This window comes from Poromitra crassiceps, assembly GCF_964638095.1.
Source record: "Poromitra crassiceps genome assembly, chromosome: 1".
Classification (NCBI taxonomy): domain Eukaryota; kingdom Metazoa; phylum Chordata; class Actinopteri; order Beryciformes; family Melamphaidae; genus Poromitra; species Poromitra crassiceps.
Genome location: NC_139623.1, coordinates 79,423,861 through 79,443,959, shown reverse-complemented (window position 1 = coordinate 79,443,959; position 20,099 = coordinate 79,423,861). Strand labels below are relative to the sequence as shown.

General features: G+C 43.0%; 2 protein-coding genes across 2 annotated transcripts in view; both read left to right on the top strand.

Moving 5' to 3' along the window:
• Positions 1-8,630, top strand: part of lrwd1 (leucine-rich repeats and WD repeat domain containing 1) — a gene marked incomplete at its 5' end in the record, with an annotated part of 30,055 nt that extends 21,425 nt beyond the window's left edge. The window contains 3 exons of the mRNA XM_083649921.1: positions 3,368-3,529; positions 6,429-6,538; positions 6,878-8,630. Of these exons, the coding sequence (XP_083506047.1) occupies positions 3,368-3,529; positions 6,429-6,538; positions 6,878-7,030 (425 nt within the window). The 3' untranslated portion in view covers positions 7,031-8,630. The remainder of the gene's footprint in view (positions 1-3,367; positions 3,530-6,428; positions 6,539-6,877) is intronic.
• Positions 8,631-10,674: 2,044 nt separating this feature from the next.
• The window catches only part of bckdk (branched chain ketoacid dehydrogenase kinase), a 44,410-nt gene continuing 34,985 nt past the window's right edge, over positions 10,675-20,099 (top strand). The window contains exons 1-3 of the mRNA XM_083637181.1: positions 10,675-11,046; positions 14,956-15,024; positions 18,000-18,110. Coding sequence (XP_083493307.1) covers positions 10,795-11,046; positions 14,956-15,024; positions 18,000-18,110 — 432 coding nt within the window. The 5' untranslated portion in view covers positions 10,675-10,794. The remainder of the gene's footprint in view (positions 11,047-14,955; positions 15,025-17,999; positions 18,111-20,099) is intronic.

Here is a 20,099-nt window from a genome sequence, read left to right as displayed (position 1 = left end):
AATAATACCAATTGGTATTGTATTTTATATCGTTGGAAAGCCTGATTAGTCACCTTTACAACAGGGTACAACTTGTAAGGATTGTGCATTCGTGGAATGAGAAACACACAGCTAAACCTGTGGGTAGCGCCCCCAAAAAATGTGCCAAAATCTCCTGCAATATTCTTCTGTTTTTTTTTTTTTAAGAAATCTAGTAGCCTAGATTTCCATTATCCATTCATGCACATTTCGAATATAACATTATACTGTAGGCCTACATCTAATGTTATGTTATCTTAGCCAGTACAGTAACATGTTTCTGATTATTCTTTTTATTAAATAGAAAAATACATTGGGTTATGCGGTATATATTTCAGTAGTGGCTGGTAGGCTATAGTGAGAGAGCAGTATGTCAGAAAACTCATTCATGCACTGTTATACATTAACAATAATAATAATAATAATAATGTAACTGTTTAGATTTGTTGTCATTTGAGGGAGAAGTGTGTTTGCAAAAGATGATGGTGAGGTGAGTGAGGAAACTGTTACAGTAGGCTCATGGGTGCATGAGAAGACTCGCATTCCTAGCTTTCAAAGCTCAATAGCCTATATACTCTCACTAACTCTTATACGTTTACTGTCTGTAACGCTATGCTTGCAGCCAGGGGGGATGCATGTAGCCTACTGTGAAACGCTCGGGTTGATAAGAATGACAACATAACGTAGACGCAAGCCAGTCCAATCGTCCGTCTACGACGAGTCAATCCAACATTATTTACAGCAGGTTGCATGAGCTCAAAACGTTTTCACGCATTAAATAACAACTGTCCCAAGACATGTTTTGGTAACGCTTTAGAATACAGCCCGCAAATAAGCATGTAGTTATAGTATAACAACGGGGTTTAGGGCTGTAGTTATAGTCTAACTACGGGGTTTAAGGAGTGAATTATAAGATCTGTACTTATAGTCTAACTACGGGGTTTAAGGAGTGTAGTTATAGTATAACAACGGGGTTTAAGGAGTGTAGTTATGGTATAACAACGGGGTTTAAGGAGTGTAGTTATGGTATAACAACGGGGTTTAAGGAGTGTAGTTAGAGTATAACAACAGGGTTTAAGGAGTGTATTTAGAGTATAACAACGGGGTTTAAGGAGTGAAAAAATACTTTAACTAGAGGGTAACAAGATCTGTACTTATAGTCTAACTACGGGGTCGCGGGCTGTATTATGAAGCAGGGGACAAATGTTTGTACTTATAGGCTAATTACGGGGTACCACACTGTACTTACAGGGTAACTACAGGGTTTAAGGAGTGTAGTTAGAGTATAACAACGGGGTTTAAGGAGTGTAGTTAGAGTATAACAACGGGGTTTAAGGAATCTAGTTAGAGTATAACAACGGGGTTTAAGGAGTGTAGTTAGAGTATAACAACGGGGTTTAAGGAGTGTAGTTAGAGTATAACAACGGGGTTTAAGGAGTGTAGTTAGAGTATAACAACGGGGTTTAAGGAGTCTAGTTAGAGTATAACAACGGGGTTTAAGGAGTGTAGTTAGAGTATAACAACGGGGTTTAAGGAGTGTAGTTAGAGTATAACAATGGGGTTTAAGGAGTGTAGTTAGAGTATAACAACACTCCTTAAACCCCGTTGTTAGACTATAACTACACTCCTTAAACCCCGTTGTTATACTCTAACTAGACTCCTTAAACCCCGTTGTTATACTCTAACTACACTCCTTAAACCCTGTTGTTATACTCTAACTACACTCCTTAAACCCCGTTGTTATACTCTAACTACACTCCTTAAACCCCGTTGTTATACTCTTAACTAGACTCCTTAAACCCTGTTGTTATACTCTAACTACACTCCTTAAACCCCGTTGTTAGACTATAACTACACTCCTTAAACCCCGTTGTTATACTCTAACTACACTCCTTAAACCCTGTTGTTATACTCTAACTACACTCCTTAAACCCCGTTGTTATACTCTAACTACACTCCTTAAACCCCGTTGTTAGACTATAACTACACTCCTTAAACCCTGTTGTTATACTCTTAACTACACTCCTTAAACCCTGTTGTTATACTCTAACTACACTCCTTAAACCCCGTTGTTATACTCTAACTACACTCCTTAAACCCCGTTGTTAGACTATAACTACACTCCTTAAACCCCGTTGTTATACCATAACTACACTCCTTAAACCCTGTTGTTATACCATAACTACACTCCTTAAACCCCGTTGTTATACTATAACTACACTCCTTAAACCCCGTAGTTAGACTATAAGTACAGATCTTATAATTCACTCCTTAAACCCCGTAGTTAGACTATAACTACAGCCCTAAACCCCGTTGTTATACTATAACTACATGCTTATTTGCGGGCTGTATTCTAAAGCGTTACCCATGTTTTCGTATGTTGCGTTTGTATGAACGTTTGACAGGCTCGTGTAGACTGTATAGGAGGAATGCTACGCTATCTCATTAAACAGTCAACACACACGCGAGCGCGCACGCACACACACACACGGAGCTATTTAGCCTACTACTAGGAAGCTGTTCCTTCAGCAAAACACTGTTGACAAGTAGCGTTAATGCTAGCTGTTGGACTCCCCCTTGTTGAATCTCTAACCCACATTAATGCAACATGCTGTAAACGTTGGAATGACTCGTCGCTTGAGACAAGTTGAACTGGCTAGCTTGCGTCTGGTTGTTTCAGTTTCTAATGATATGCGTCTACCCGCAAATTGCGGGCCGCCAATCAATGTTAACGTTACAGACAGTAAACTTATAAGAGTGAGTGAGAGTATATTGAGCTTTGAAAGCTAGGAGTGCAAATCTTACCGTAGTTTTCTTAGTTTAAGATCTAGCAAGCATGTATCAGAGTAAGTGAGGACTCCACACTCCTTTGAACAGACACTGCAGCTCTCCCAAAGCCAAGGAAGGGGGAGGGGTGAAAGGGGAGGGGTGAGCAGCCACACTGTAAACACTTGTAAACCGGCCTTTCTCCGTGGAGTTTAACACTACAATGTTAGTTTCTTCCAGATAGGAACCCCCGCTAAATAACAATAACAATAATAATTATTATTATAATAATAATAAATAATAATAATTATAATAAAAAATCGGCCTTGTGAGCAAGGCAGAGGCCGATGCCGATTAATTAAAAATGCCAATAATCGGCCCCAATTAATCGGCCGGCCGATTAATCGGTCGACCTCTAGTCTGCGTGAAACAAACCAGACCAATGCAACAACTTACCTAGCGAACCTTGTGTGGACTATTGGGGTGGAAAAAGCCCTAGTCTTCCTTTTTTAATTTCTTCTTTCTGGTAAAAAAAAGACATAACTTGCGCTCTTTTCCCCTCCCTTACATCTCTGTTTTCTAGCCTCCAAGAGCTACATGCAGGGATCAATCTACCTGTGGAGCTGGAGCAGAACCAAGGCCCAGCGGCCTGATAGTAAGACCGGAGCAGTCTGTGCCGTGGTGCTGGCTGAGCTGCAGTGGGCAAACACTGAGATTCCCTACCTGGCTCTCAATACCTGCCCTGGTGAGTCCATCTCATCCACATAAACTGGCCAATAGGGACGCAACTGTCATTTGTTTAAGTTTTCAAATAATATTACATCAGATATTCCTGGTCTTTGTCACTGCTATTCTAAAGCAGTGGTTCTCAAACTGGGGGTTGTGAGATAAATCTCGGGGGTCCTCTGGCAGGAAGTGAGGCATTTTGCATTTCCTGCAACAGCAGAACAGTGATTATCACACACATAGGCACACTGGTGTAAATAGTGGAGGCCATATTTAGCAGCCTAATCAATGGATGCAACATGTCGATTAATTCCACAAGCTGGCAGTTGCCCATCACTGACAGATATGCAGACGCTCAATGCATCTTACAGCGGCGCTTCTCGGCCGTGAGCGAGTGGGCTGTAAAATGAAGCTCAGAAAATTAGTGGGCTGAAACTAGAAATCCGGAGCTAACCTTTCAAGGCAGCTGGTTTCCCCTTGAGATCATGATATCGCTACCACCCATGTTATACTAGCTCGCTGGTAAGCGGATGTGAAATGGCTCCAAACTCCCACAACTCACATCAAGATATCTAAGAGGGCATCTGTCGTTCCCTTGTCGGGCATAAAGCCAAATTGCTCTTCTGCAATCTGAGGTCCCAGGTAATGTTGGAGTCTTTTGTCTGATGATCTCCAGCAGGATCTTAGATGCGTGGCTGATCAGGCTGATGGTTCTATGCTTTGTGCAGTCTTGAGTACCAGGGCCCAGTTGCACAAAGCACATTAGGTTAAGATTTCCCTTAGAGTCAGAGTTAAGCTGTCCATAAAATAGAATTGGCTGCACAAAACACCATTAAATCTTCTCCTTAAGGTTAAACCTTTTAAGGAAAACATAAGCACAAGATTTAAGGGTCTTTTGTGCGGCTGATTCTATTTTATGGACACCTTAACTCTGACTCTAAGGGAAATCTTAACCTAAGGTACTTTGTGCAACTGGGCCAAGGTACTTTGGGTAGTGGTACCAATTCTGACACCATCCACTCCTCTGGCCAGATACCAGTCTTCCAGATAGTCTATGATGTGTTTCATCGCTTTCACTGTTGTCGCTCCTCCTGCTTTCAGTGCTTCTGCTGGTATCTCATCTAAGCCTACTGCTTTGCTATTTTTTTGTTTCTTAATTGCATATTCTATAACACTTTCGAGCACTTCTGGTTCTTCATCTCCTTTCTCCACCTCTTCTTTCATTGGCATTACCGTCCCTACCAAAAAGCTCTACGCAGTACGCAGTAGTCTTTCCATCTTCTACAAATATCCTCCATATTGTAGAGCATCTTTCCATTAGCATCTTTGATGCCAATCCCAGGTTGTCCCGTTTGCTTCTTCATGACTTTCTTGATGGTCTTGTATATGGTTTTGGAGTCTCCTCTCATCATACAGTAGCCTACACTATAACCTACACATACAAATATTAATTTAGGCTACTTAATAGGAGGAGCTGGGTGGAAATGTAATTTGAGCCTATTTTAATAGGCTACAACTCAAATTGTGCTGAGATGGGATTATTTTCACGGGACTTGGTGACCAGCATCATTTTAATTTGTCGGCCTTTGATTAATTATAATAACGGAAACTCAGCGCCATGTTTCACGCCTCATTTCAATCTGGGAGGGGTGGATGCAATCTAAAAGCACACTCCGGGGCGGAAATATGGTGGGGCTGCTTGGTTCTGTGTAAAAGCATTTTCTGTGGCAACGCTGCCGGCGTTGCGGGCCTTCTGAACGGCAATATTGTGGGATCTCTGTGTAAAGTAGGGATGGGCATTTCTAGCAAAAACACTATTCGAAATTCGCTGGCCAAATTCGAATTTAATTCGAAATTCGAAAATAAAAATAAAAATGTAAAAAAAATTAAAAATGTTTTTTTTTTTTTTTTTTTTTGTGAGTGAAATGTTGCATTGTCTCCCCTGATTCTAAGTCTACGGCTTTATTAATTAATATAAAAAGCTTCTGCTGTGGATTTTTAGCTCAAACAAGCATTGCACCACTGAAGTAAAGAACATGTTACATGACATTGACATTTTCGAAAATAAAAAACAGTTTTGACAATCATGAGTGGTTCATTAAATATTTAGTAGGCTCAGGTCTGAGTGCCAAAGGGGTGCCAAAGTCACCCCCTCTCCCTCTTCATGGGATTTCATCCGCCATTCATTTTTCCATAAACCTTGCTTAAAATGCTTATAAAAATTGTTTTACTTGCTCAAACCAAGCGATTTGACTATACCGGTACTTAGAATCAGGGGAGACAATGCAACATTTCACTCAATTTTTTTTTTTCTTTTTTTTTTTTTTTCGAATTTCAATAATAAAAGTCGACCTTGATAATAACAACGATTATTCGAAAATTCGAAATTCGATGCCCATCCCTAGTGTAAAGGTGGCTTTAGAGACGGTGTTATGGATGCAGTGAAAATGTTATTCTCCCCTTTTTTTCTTTCCCTATTTCTGCACACTGTGGTACCTAAACATAAATAAATAAAATGCACAATTTCAATGACCAGTTATGTTTTAATATCACTGCGCAGCTGACAGTGGCATAACACACATACAGCCCAGTATGTTTTCTCCTTTTTTGTAATGTTGTTTTGTTTTGAAGGTGGTCCCAAGGAAATATTTTAACAGTTAGGCCTCGCTACCATCATAGACTTGGTTGTTGGAGGAGGCTGGTCTTGATGATCACATGGGACACTTTTGTAACCTTATGTTAACTAGCTAACACTAATTAGAGGTTGCAAGTTATTGTCAATTGATTTGATTGATTGAGTGAGTGAGTGGTTAATTATTGACAAACGGCACTCGCAGCGCAGGTAAGCTTGGTGTTTGAGTAGGAGAGAAAAAAAGGCTCCTATCTGATGCTGTGTGTGTGGTTTTGTCCCTCCTTAGGGAATGCCTATATAGTGTGTGGTGATGACGGAGGCAGACTGTGGACCTACCATGTCACTAACCTCTTCAAAGGCAGTTTCCAGAGTGGAAAACCCATAGCACCCACTGAGGTAATCACTCTCTACTAAATGTCCCATTCTTTTCTACAGATTGTTCCTTGTGTTTTTAGGCCACTAAGTGCCTCTTGATTTCAGTCAACTAGGAGCTCCTAAGAGCTAATTGGGGGAAGTACTGCTAATTGTTCTGCTTCTTATTCCCAAAACAAATATTTGGATGGAAACCTAGTTACAGCCTTCCTCAGATGTCACTAGGCAATAGGCATCCATCCAAATAGTTGTTTTGTGTGTGTGTAAGATGTACCAAGAAGAGTGGGAACCTCCGATGTTCTCCGTGCCTTCCGCTTTCCTTTGAACCTCCATCGACTGCTAATGAGTCCCTTGGGTTGCCAGGTCTTGGAGTGGCCGACCCCGGTGAGGAAAGGCAACAGCCAGGTGGAGGGTCCCTCCATCAACAGCGTAGCCATGGACACCGAGCTCTGCTACCTGGTGGCCCTCAGCGATAAGAACATGGTGGTTGTGTGGAAGAGAGTGGACTCCTCCTGAGCAACGGAGGGCATTAGTGGCGATGGTCCAGTACTCCAGAATGGAGGTGATACAGATACCGAGGTTTGGGATTGCTGAACAACCTGTCGGGAACCGTACCAATTTGTGATATTTGTAGCGATTCTTAAGGCATCAAAAAGCGTCAAAATGTTGGAAACAACATGCCACAAAGATTGTGGTGGGCCATCTGAAGCTGCGTGGTATCAGCCTAGTTGGTTCTTAAATTGGAATACAACAGCCTTCTCCATTTTCTCCATTGAAAATGTATCGTGTAGAGACATTGGAATATAATTTAAATTGGCAAAAGTGTCATATTTAAAGTGGATGGAATATTTAAGGTTGCTCCTTCTAGGTATGATAACACACAAGATGATTAAATGGGCGATGGGGAATTGTTAACTAGAAACAAAGACAATAGAAGAGTTGAGTTTCCATAATGCTGTGGTGTTTTGAGTCTGTTGCTCTGCCAAAAAGTGCATCAAATCCTTGAAGAATGTCAGAGCTCTGCCTGGTTGTCAATGTCACCATAAATGATGCAGTGCCTTAAAGCAATACAGGGAGTCTTTGCTAACTAAGCCATCAAGTGATGAACATAGACACCAAAATCCCTGGAAGATCATTGGCCCCAGTGCTCCATGCTAACACTTTACACAGTGTTAAAGTCCCTGGAAACCAGAAATATTTATTACTTAGCATTTTGAGTTAATCACATCACAGGAACCTATGTTAATAAGCCACCAGCCAAATTTGAACGATGATGAACGTCGCAAAGTATATAAATTTAGGTTTGACAGTCATGGCAAAAGTCATGAGAATCAATTAGATTTTAGAGTGTATTTTCTCCCGCGGACTGTGTGGGCGTGTCCCGTCTGCAGCAGGTCTCCTCTGTGTGTGTGTGTGTGTGTGTGTGTGTGTACTGACAGAGAGGAAGAGATCTCTGCCGCTGCGAGTGCACAGCGCTACTGTGTGTGTGATTCGATTAAATCTTATGACATGATAAGATCATGCATTTTAGCACCGCGCGCACCGCTCTCTTCAATGAGGAAATGGAAATCCAGACCTTGTAGAAAAGTGTCGGTTTTTGGGGTTAGGGTTGAAAGTAATGTCAACTTACTTTCTGAGGCACACAATTACTCACATAAGACCCTAAATTTAATAGTTAGAAGGTTTTTGTGGATTTTGGTTTCCAGGGACTTTAAGTGATAGTAGGCCACTAGCTTTATCCTGGCAGTGAGAAGAATGTTCCATACTGACATACAGACATTCTTCTATGGATGAGAGGCAGATTTTTATAAATTTTTTCTTCTTCCCATAGGATCAATATTCTATGGTCTTCCCAAGGAACTGGTTTCCGTTGAGAAAATATGTTTCCGCCATAGCCTACTAACAGGCTATAAATGTTATTTTTATGTGAACGAACGGTCTTTTATTCTAAGGTCAAGGTTCAGACCTTAATATACAGTATGTTATAATGTTATAACCTGAGGACTGTAAACACATTAACAAAATTAATACAGCGTGCGATGCAGCCTGGCAATTCATTGCCCAATGCACATGCCTAAGTTATAGTCGTACGTTCAGTCTGTCATTACATTGACCTAAACACAATGTAGATAATTGATTAGCCGGATTTTTTTTATTTTTTTTACATCCGATGCGGTACGGCTCCGTGCGGATCCGGTAAAACTGCCGGAACATGCGTGTGCATGTATGTGTGGGAGGGGTGGGGGGTTACATGTTAATCTGTGTGTAAAAAAAGAGACAGGGAAAAAAAAGTAATACCCACCATGTTACCATGTTTTAAGTTGTACACGTCTATTGACTTAATAAAGTTTAATAGTGTTTCAGCGCAAAACTTTTTTCCTTGTTTTATTGTCTTAAAAGCATGATCTGTTGTTGAAACATTCCCTTGATTGCTAGAATTATTATACATTAATAATTCACATATATGTGTAAATTAGTTTAGAGTTCTTCCGATTCTGATATTTTGTTTGAATCCATGCCTTGTCATGCCAATAAGGCTCAATTAATTGATTTTGGGAGATTAACACTGAATAGATGAATTGGTTTTTTATTAAATGCATCCCCCTCAAACTCATGTTGGTAATGATGAATTCGGAAAGGTAGGACTGCTGCAAGTACAGCTCAGAGTAGAACAAGAGCAACATAAGCTGTGTTCAATTAGTATGTATGTATGTATACTACTCGTGTTCTCATAATAACAATGGTTCATAAGCATTATGCCAGGTAACCTGACGCTGCCAGATGGTGATCCTGATCTCTCACAAATCCAGCTGCCTCGTAAGGGCCACCTCATTCAATGGATATGAATTGCATCAAAATTTCCCCATTCTCGGGTGGAGTTGTATAATCTCTACAAGCCAGTTTCCCAGGGGTTGTAGAGATTACTTGCAAAACCCTATTTAATGGACAACTTGCTTAGGTTACCTGAAAACCCCCATTTAATGGACAGCATGCACAGTTGACCAGAAAAAGCCCATTTCATGGATCAAACTGGGGTCTCCGAGCCCTGGGTGGGAGACTGAGGGCCCCAGGACCCTCTGGAGACCCAAGGGACCCTGACCTGACCTCCTCAGACCCCCTAACCCTAAGGACCCAGGGGCCGTCCGATGCCTAACCAGACCCTCCCCACGCCTGCAGAGGTTGGCAGGGTGGTCGAGAGAAGAGCCAATGGAGAATCCTATCCATTAAATGGGGTTTTGCAAGTAATCCGTACAACCCCCAAATCCTATCCATGTGGTTTTTGCAAGTAATAAAAAGGTTTTCGTTACACAAGTTTGATAAACATTAGAAGGGTGTTTTTTATGCAACAGGGCAACTGTTTTATAATGCAAATAAAATGGTAAAAAGTTTGCACACTGCAAGGGCTCCAATTAGTTTTTATTTTATTTTATTGCAACACCGTGGGCAACGTTTCGGGCAGCACCCTGCCCTTCTTCAGACTGTTTGTTGTGTCTGAAGAAGGGCAGGGTGCTGCCCGAAACGTTACCCACGGTGTTGCAATAAAAAAAAAAATTGGAGCCCTTGCAGTGTGCAAACTTTTTTCCATTTTATTTGCACTCATCACTGTAAGTTCTACACCTGCCCTACTAGGCTGGGATGTGCGTGTCTCCCTTCTACCTTTGGATTCAACTGTTTTATAATGAATTTGGAAATTATATTGTTAAATAACTGTCCTTATTTTTTCTGCTGTGGGAGTTATTTCATAATCGAAATTGTGGTGATGCGTTTTTGATTTTGAGGACTGTTTTTGTTTTGTTTATTTTAATCTATGTCATGCATTGTTCTTTCTTTTGCCTTTTAACATTTTGGGACCATGTTTTCATTGTTTTTGTTTGTTTGTTTTCCCATCCCAAGTGCACATACACCGCGCTGTTGCGTTGCTAACAGTGGTAGTGTTTCAGGGTGGCTTTTTCTTTTAAATCACGTGCATCAGCGCTGCGTGCCCTCTCGTGCAGGATAGTACAGTAGCACGAGCTGTTCCCTGCTGTCTGTCTCCGCCTCCTACCTCACTCCTGATTGGCTGGTTGGCCGTGTCTGCTAAAGCTCCCTCCACCACTGGCCAATAATTATAAAGCCCCTTCTCTTCTGTACCCTCTACTGTATTCAGACTCAGAGAGACGTGCCTTTGTGCACGATTACGACCCGACCCCGATGGCCTCGTAGCAGCCTTTGTTTAAATTCAGTGCTAACACAGAACAGGGCAGCCTGGCCTGTCCACATAACAACAGCTCGCCCCCAAAATGCGTCCTGGTGTGGCGGGTATAGCGCTGGAGATGCTGGGCGGTGCTCCGGGCAGAGCTAGGCCGAGGCTCGGCAGCTTCTTGCTGGCCCCGGTCACCAAAACAGTCCCGCCGGTGGCGTCAAAGACGACGGGGAGCAGGAGGTTTCGCTCCACGTCTTCGATGCAGGGATACTCGGAGCTAGCACGAGAGAGGTCCAAAACGGTCACGTCGTTTTACAACCAGCCTGCCATTGATGCTTCCGCGGAAAAGGTAAGAAGAAGGCGACGTTTTCCAGAATTTGCCCCTCAAATAGCCCTAGCTGCTAGTGTGACAACTAAAACGCTAGGTAGCTAGCTAACGTTAGCTATATAGCTATATTGCTAACTTAGCTAGTGATCTGGCAACACTGACTTTTAGCTTATACAGTCAATGCTGTTAGCCAAGGTTTACGCTGCGTTCAAGTACCATAGAAAATACGAATTTGTGACTTGTAAAGACCTCTTACGGCAGCTTTCAAGCGTTAAAACGTGAAATCTAATCACGGACATATGAAAAGTAAAGCCAAATTAACGATCTACATCACATCAGTCATTTGTGATCACAACTCTTGAAATGACAAACTTCAGGCCTACTGGCATTGTAGCTACAATGTTTGTGTAAAACATGAAGTCAGTGTCAAGTGGGCAACCACTGTTTGCTTCCGACCGCGGCGTCTTGACAGTTCAAAAGTTAAGGTTAAAATGAGATTGATAATATAATACTTGGATGGTTTTAACATTTTTAAGTCGTCCTACTAGCGTTAAGTCATTCTGACGGGTTTTCCCCCATAGGACCTGAATGCACGGCAGGGTGACGTGTTGATGTTGATCCCAACAAACCAAATGTGGGACAAAGAGTATGTGTGAGTGTGACACATTACGCATGTGACCGATTATTTTCTCGACTAGATTAGTCGTTTAAGAAGCTGGAACGAGATAATTTTTGTATTTTTTCTTTAAAAAGTATTTTAATCGATATTTTTGTAAGTTGCCGATTCAGCTCTAATGCAGAGATGTAGGCCTAGTCTATTTTGATGTCTAATACAAAACATCTATTCTGCCCCTTGTGAGTAGTACTAGGCTATATCAAAAAAGAAAAGTAATACATTTATATCAAAGAACTTTCCTGTGGATTAAAAGTGTTCATTATTCACTTTGCCCATACTTAAATTAAACAGAATTTCACTCAATGCTTTCCCTGCTCTTTAAGCCACGCTGCCTATATTATTTTCTCCAACAACAGATATGAACACATGGCATGATTGTGCCGTCAAAACATCTTAAAGGTTATTTAGACTTTAGTAGAACCTCTCTCTCCTTCCGTCCCTCTAAATGAGTCATTTCAGCTGCTGTTACCTTGAAAGAAAATAGTAACGCACACCAATAATATGTTTCAGGAGGTGCTGATCACCGGAATCGCGAACTTGAGGATGAAGAAAGTGTCGCACACTCACTGCTCCATATGCAAAACGTTTTTAAGCTGCTGTTACCTTATCTGTCTGGCAATGATCTTTGGGTTTCAGTAGGGATGTTTCCATATATTGATTTTTTTTGGACACGTTTCTTGTGAGACTCAGGTTCTGTCACATCACGTCATGTTCACCCTGTGAAACGGAACAATATCTCTGGCAAATCGCATCGCAAAATCTGCATACTCACTCAAATTTATCCCATTGTGGCTGCACCTGCAACCTGCACTTGACCCACGGGTGTGCCGCAGTTTGATTGACAGCAAACACAGCCCTGTGATCATGTTGGCATGGAGCCAGGGTGTCCGACTCAGGGCCAGCCTAACACAATGCTAAAATGATCAGTGATAGCGTCCTTTTCCCGACTCTGGGAAAGACAAATCTAAAGTCAACGGATCAAACAATATAAATCGCCACATTTGGTGGCCAAAGATGAGCAGGATACGATAACAGCGGTAGCCCCATGCCTCTGCTTTTCTCATTTCAAAATGAAATGTGCGGAAACTGATCCTTAGCACCGTGGTTTGTGTTTTGCTTAGCCCTTATGAATTCTCCTTCACATCTTTCCTTGATGTTCTCAGACGTACAGACAATAATAATAATTTATTTATTTTATAAGGGGCTTTTCAATGACTCAAAGACGCTGACAGTATGGGTACATAAAAAACAAGATAACAACAGGCAACAGATACAAGTAATAAATTAACACATCGGTCGGGGATCTATGGAAAACAGAGGGGAAGGAGGGAGTGTGTGGGAGGGACAGGGGCCAGACAGAAGAGAGGGAGGTGGAAAAAAGAGGGTGGCGAGGTAGGAAGAGGTGGTTAAGAGTAGGGGAGGTTGTAAGCTTGGGAGAACAGGTAGGTTTTTAGTCGGGATTTAAAAGTGAAGGTGAGTCTCTGATAGGCTGGGGGAGGGAATTCCAGAGTCGGGGGGCTGCTCTAAAGAATGCTCGGCCTCCAAAGCTTTTCAGTTTGGATGGTGGAACAGTGAGGGGAACAGTGGATGAGGATCAGATGGTACGGTTAGGGCGATAGGGGAGAAGGAGGTCAGTCAGATAAGGGGGCAGGCTATGGAGGGCTTTGAAGGTGAGGAGGAGTAGTTTGAAATGTATGCGTTCTTTGATGGGGAGCCAGTGGAGGGAATGGAGGACAAGAGTGATGTGGTCACGGGACCGGGTGTTCGTGAGCAGGCGGGCGGCTGAGTTCTGAACCATCTGGAGTCTATGGAGGAAGCGGGAGGTGATGCCGGTGAGGATGGAGTCGCAATAGTCCAGACGGGAGGAGATGAAGGTGTGGATGAGGGATTCAGCAGCAGGGGGGGAGAGACAGTGTCTGATTTTGGCGATGTTGCAGAGATGGAAGTAAGAGGTCTTGATGATGGAGCTGACATGGGGATCAAATGAGAGGGCGGGGTCGAGGATGAAGCCAAGGTTGCGAGCCAGGGGGGAGGGGGTGATGGTTGTGTTGTCAATGGTGCGTGAGATGGGTCCGGTTTTGCTGAGTGTGGACTTGGTGCCGATGAGAAGTTCTGTCTTGTCACTGTTGAGTTTGAGGAAGTTGTGGGTCAGCCAGGTTTTTATTGCGGAAATGCAGGTTTCGATGTGGGTGAGGGGTGGGTTTCTGAGTGGATTTTGTGCTGATGTAGATCTGGGCGTCGTCGCCGTAGCAGCGGAAGTCCAAGTTGAATTTGCGGCTGATGTGACCAAGGGGGAGTATGTAACAGATGAAGAGCAGGGGGCCGAAGACTGAGCCTTGGGGGACCCCCTCCGTGACAGAGGAGAAGGTGGAGGTGTGAGCGGAGAGGGAGATTAACTGTTGTCTGTCAGTGAGGTAGGAGGTGAGCCAGTCCAGTGCGGTGCCCTCAACACCCATAATGTACAACGTCATGTGTACGTGCACGACCCCAAACACATACGGCAGGCCAAACACATCTGGTACCTACACCAGAGATTTGAGCTCTGTCCTCCCTATCTCACCTACAGCAGCTTTACATTTAATTAGAACTAGCACGGTGGCGCAGTGGTAAGCGCTGTCGCCTCACAGCTAGAAGGTCCTGGGTTCGAATCCCACCTGGGACGCTGTGAGCGCTGAAGGAGTGTGTGCCCGTCCGCATGTCCTCGAGTGCCCACTGCCCGGGTGGGGTCGTCAATAGGGCCTTTCTGTGTGGAGTTTGCATGTTCTCCCGTGCCCCCTGGGGGTTTCCTTCATATAGGAACCCCACACCAAACCATGCAATATCCTGCTCGCTGAAGTGGTGCCTCCTCTGGTCATTAGGGGCGCCTGTTAGCGGGAGGGGAACTTGTTGGAATAGCGTGATCCTCCCACGTGCTATGTCCTACCGGCGAAGCTTCCCCCTGTCAGGTGAAAAGAAGCAGCTGGCTACTGCCCATGTCTCAGAGGAAGCATGGAGCCAGTTTCGGCTCTCCCCAGATCGGCAGAGGGGGGAGCAGCAACCAGGATAAATAAATTAAAATTAGCACTAATGGGGGATAAAAATGGGATAAAGAAATCGGGGGGGGGGGGGGGGGGGGGGTATAAATCATTTTTATATATAAAGAAAATGAGAACTAGCACTAATAAGGTCTTCAAAAGTCTTAAATTCATCTTAATCCAGCCTGAAGACACCCTGTCTTTGTACATGTTGTAGCCTATGTGTTCATGTCTCTCTAGGCCTCGGTGCGGCTGACCCCAGCTACCATGCTGTATGCAGGAAAGTCTCCTGATGGACACCACATCTTGGTAAATATTTCATCCCCATTCTAATACCCATTCTGTGGCTAGGCAGGAATAACATTGTTTCACTCATGTGGTTGAGTATAGAGGCCTGTACTACAAAGCAAGATTTAGGTTGATCCTGATAAGTTTGGGTTTAAACCTGGTTTAGCCGTACTACAAAGCAAGTTGACTTCTTACCGACATATATTTCCATAGCAACTTATGCTTCACACTTAACCTGGTCCGCAGCAGGTTAAGTTGCAAGGATAAGATTAGACCTTAAATACACCGCCCATGAACCAATCGAATCAGCAGTTTGGAAAAATGGCCAACCCCTTTCTGGATGAGTTTCCCATCGAGGAAGGAGCACGAATTGTAATGTTGAATTAATCAAGGACTAAAGCCTTGCACTTGTTGCAGGCTACATTTTAATTACGGTAAGCCCTACTTACCACTTTGGAATATGTTTTTATATATTCATTTTTGTGCTCTCAAGTAGCCTAGATACGTTGTTTGACCCCGCTGATTGATTGCAGCTGAATAGTGAGTGGAGAAATATCACTAAACCAGCATAAAAAGGTTACATAAACGTCTCCAAAGCGCACAGTGCCGTGTGTGCAATGGAGCTGAGACTGACATTGGGTTGGAATTGAAATGGTCATGCTAGAATAGCCTACTACATCTAAGCAATTTAATATGGGATCACCTGCACACAGGCGATCCCATATTAAGATGATTCATATCTAGGCCACTCCTGCATTTTGCAGCTGCAACTGTGTTGCTTTTGGCCTGTATGATGTGATTGAACTTCATATTTCCAGCATCATTATATGAAATATGGAGATATGCAACTCTGCTGACAATAGCCTATATATGTGACCACAAAATAGGCTATTTTTTTATAAATGAAATCTATGCCCGCACGTACCGTGTCGATTCAGTTCAGAAGCATTTTTTTATTTTATTATCATTCTTTTTTTTATTGATTAGCCTATAGGAATTATTCAATCAGTGCGACTAAACACATCATGAGATCATTATTATTCATTGAGCCTAAATGGTCTATACATACGGATTTTGGACTGAGATAGATTACACATTGCTTCCACAAAAGACTGTAGATAGAGAGCTGTAGATAGCCTACGAAACCGCTCTTCAAAGAAATTACTGGTGTGGATAAAAGTGGTCACTTTAGACAGTCATTCAGGAACAGTAATAATATCCAACGCAGATTTGTATTTGCGGTTTCATTCAATGAGGAAATAGGCGTGTCTGGCGCTGTAGGAGTTTTGGAGCAGTCCATATTGCACTGTGATTGGCAGTTGTTAAAAACCACGCCTCTTTTGCGGGCACAAGCTCCAGTGCACGGGCATTTTCATGTGCACGAGCTCTCAGCTTGATTAGAAAAACCTGGTTCGAGTTAACGAGTGGCAATCGACGTTCATAGTACAAGTTAACTACAATCGAGCTGATCTGGTTTAGACAAACCAGATCAAGGGACAGATCCTGGATCTTCTTATACAACATTCGTGGTACAGAGCCCAGGTCTCACTTTAAAAAGCAGTTATGCCGTTTGTGAAAGTCAACACACTGAACAACATTGATTTTATCTAAGAGCTTTTAAGAGCAGAACGTTTATGTGATTTCATTATCACATCATATATCATAATTATCGTGGAATTTAGGGCGTATTGTTGTGGAATCTTACATGAGCCAGTTCACACAAATATAGCAGAATGTATTTTATTTGTCCAATGTTTCACACAGGAATTACATGAGATGGTTTTCAGCCCGACTGGACGAGACTTAAAAACAACATTAACAAACCAGGAAGGAAGAACAGCTTTAGGTCATGGAAGTGCTTCAACTTAGTTACGTGGGAGTCAAGAAAAAGACATGAAATTGGCACAATGGAAACTCTTTTGTTTTCGTTAAGTTTAAGTGTTTTTTTCCCCTTTTTATAGCTAAAGAAAACAGATTTTACACGTTCTTCCCACGATCTTTACAAAAATGGTGAGAGCTCAGATTTTAATGTGAACTTGAATGAAGTGAAGACCTGATTCAGTGCTAATGGATGCTAATAGGAAATCAGCTTTGCAGACACCATGAATTAGAAATAGAATGTAAGCACATTGCGGGCGTCTGGGTAGTGTTTAGGGATGCACGATATATCGGCAATCATATCGGTATCGGCCGATGTTAGTCATTTTTTAACATATCGGTCATATCGGTATCGGTCAGATGTTGCAATGTTAATATCGGTTATCATTATCAGCCAAATTCTTCACATTGATATGAAATAATGCAGTAAATCTATGATTTATGGGCTTTTCCAAAGGCTTTGCAAATAAAGAAATACATAACTTTTGTGTTTTTCAGTATGTACAAAATGTGATGATCATAAAAATGTGGTTTTATACAGATCATATCGACATCGGTAAATATCGGTTATCGGCCATAACAGCAATGTTAATATCGGTTATCGGCATCGGCCAAAATTTTCATATCGGTGCATCCCTAGTAGTGTTTCGGTAGATTCCCTGCTTATCAATACGAGGGTCGCAGGTTCGCACCCCCGTGTTACCGCCGGCTTGGTCGGGCGTCCATACAGGCACAATTGGCTGTGTCTGCGGGTGGGAAGCTGGATTGAGGGTATGTGTCCTGGTCGCTGCACTCCTCCTCTGCTCGGTCGGGGCGGAAGGGAACTGGTGGGCATAGCGTGATCCTCCCTCGTGCTACGTCCTGCCAGTGAAGCTCCCCGCTGTCAGGTGAAAAGAAGCGGCTGACAACTGTGCATGGGTTGGAGAAGCATGGTGCTAGTCTACGGCTCTCTCCAGATCGGCAGAGGGTAGAGCAGGGACCGGGGCAGATTGGCCAAGTACATTTGGGGAGAAAATTGGGGGAAAAGAAAAAAATTAAGCACATTGCGGATCTGTGTCTCTTTAGTTTCTTGCTTTTCACGTGTGTGTGTGTGTGTGTGTGTGTGATCCTGATCTCAGAGCAGTGCCAAGTACCTACACAAGGAGCTGCCTGTCCGCATCGCCCATCGCATAAAGGGCTTCCGCAGTTTGCCCTTCATCATTGGTTGCAACCCCACCATTCTGCAAGTGGTGAGTCCCCAAGGCCTCAAACCCTAACCCCTACCCCTAACCCTAACCCTGTGCAATAATGATCCTGTTTCATCAGCATCTAGTCACAACTGTCAGGTGGATGGATTAACTCATTCATGGCCAGTTTAGGACTGCCAATATTTAGCACAGGCCAAAGATTTTCATAATTGTTGGTCATCTTTCAAGACCCACAGTAAATTATCTATTAGCACCAAAGTGATTTGCAATACCTCAAAATGAAGATGTACGTCTCTGGGTTCACCAGGAAAAAAAAGTGAGCTTTTAGCATGTTCTGTACTCTACTTATAGCCATTTATATACACCCTGTTTTCACCCAAAAGGTCTCTCTGAGAAAAGAAATAGCAGAAAATGGCATTTATGTACAGCACACAAAGCTCAGGCAGAACTCGCTCTCAATTCTTTTATTTTGAACTGTATTGACATCAGACATGTAAATATTATTCATTATCACACAAATGACAAAAAAAAGAAATATATATATATATATATATATATATATATATATATATGAAGTGCTTTTTTTACATTCAACAATACAGTTTGCTCAGTGTGAGTGAGTGTGCAGACAGACAGACAGACACACAGACAGACAGACACACAGACACAGACACACACACACACACACACACACACACACACACACACACAGAGAGAGAGAGAGTTCTGTCCACAGCTGCTGCTAGATCGCACCTCCTTCCCCCTCCTTCCCCATCAGCGTTTTGCCTCCTCTGCCTCTGCTCGTTTTCCTCCTCTCGTTCGGGCTGGGACGAATGCTGCGACACGACACAGGAACGGGTCCGGCTTGGCTTTGGGACCAGGCGCTGCTGGAACCGGATCGATCATGTTCGTCACGGGTTTGACTAGGCAATCCAGGATTCGCCTTGCAGCAAGGCGAGCAGTGCAGCGCGCCGAGTGGCGTTTCAATGGCGTTTCCCCTCTCTACAAGGAAGCGCATTTCTCTGTTTTTCCTCCTTTCCTCCTTCTTCCTTATTTCAAACAACAGCTGCGGTATGTGTTTGATAACGTGCTGTCGGCTTGACTTTGAGGTTAGGGACCTGTGTCTGTGTCACAGGCTAGGGAAGTGTTTGAACTAAGCGCTGCACTAATAAAAACAAAAACACGTCAAACACGTCTTTGGCGTGGATGGCTATTTCTGATAACACGTCAAAGACGTCTTTGGCGGTGAATGAGTTAAAGGAGAATTGCTCACTAACACAGATTGAAACCAATTTGTGAACAAAATGTGAGAGAAATAAGCCTTTGTGTGCATAGAGAAAGTCTTAAATCTTTTATTTCAAGTTCAACCCGCCAAAAAACGACTTGCATTTATACTTATATCAGTTTGTACAGTGTATATGATCAGAATCACTTTTATTGCCACAATATCCAAGGTTACATACGAGGAATTTGTCTCAGCATAGCGGTCATATCAATATTCAGAGATAAAGAAAATCTAAAAGACAATCACAACATTGCAAGCGCAGTTCAATAATATCCTGTCAAAGACATTGTGACGTCATCATCTATGACATCATCAGTGACATCACCGCCGCCTATGACCTCACTGATGATCTCACAATGTCTGACATCAGTGATGGTCACAATGACTGGTCACTCGAGCAAATGTGATGTCATCAGTGAGTGATGTCATCAGTGATGCGAAGTTGGGCAATTGTGCACTGCGCATGCCAATAGCGCAGGCGAGGCCAGGCAGCAGCCCAGCTGGCTGCGTATGTCAGCTGCAGGGCCAGCTCGGCGAGCTGCAGGGCGGGCGAGCCCAGCAGTCGATGCCCGCGAGATGCCTAGTATACAATATGCAGTCCAATGTATACAACTTCTTGTAAATGAATCAGTTTTCTGGGGACCCTCTGGAATGCCCTCAAGGACCCCTGGTGCCCCCACAGTGAGAAGCACTGGTCTAGAGAATACCATTCAAACCAGTAATTTAAAATATAATAGATTTCATTC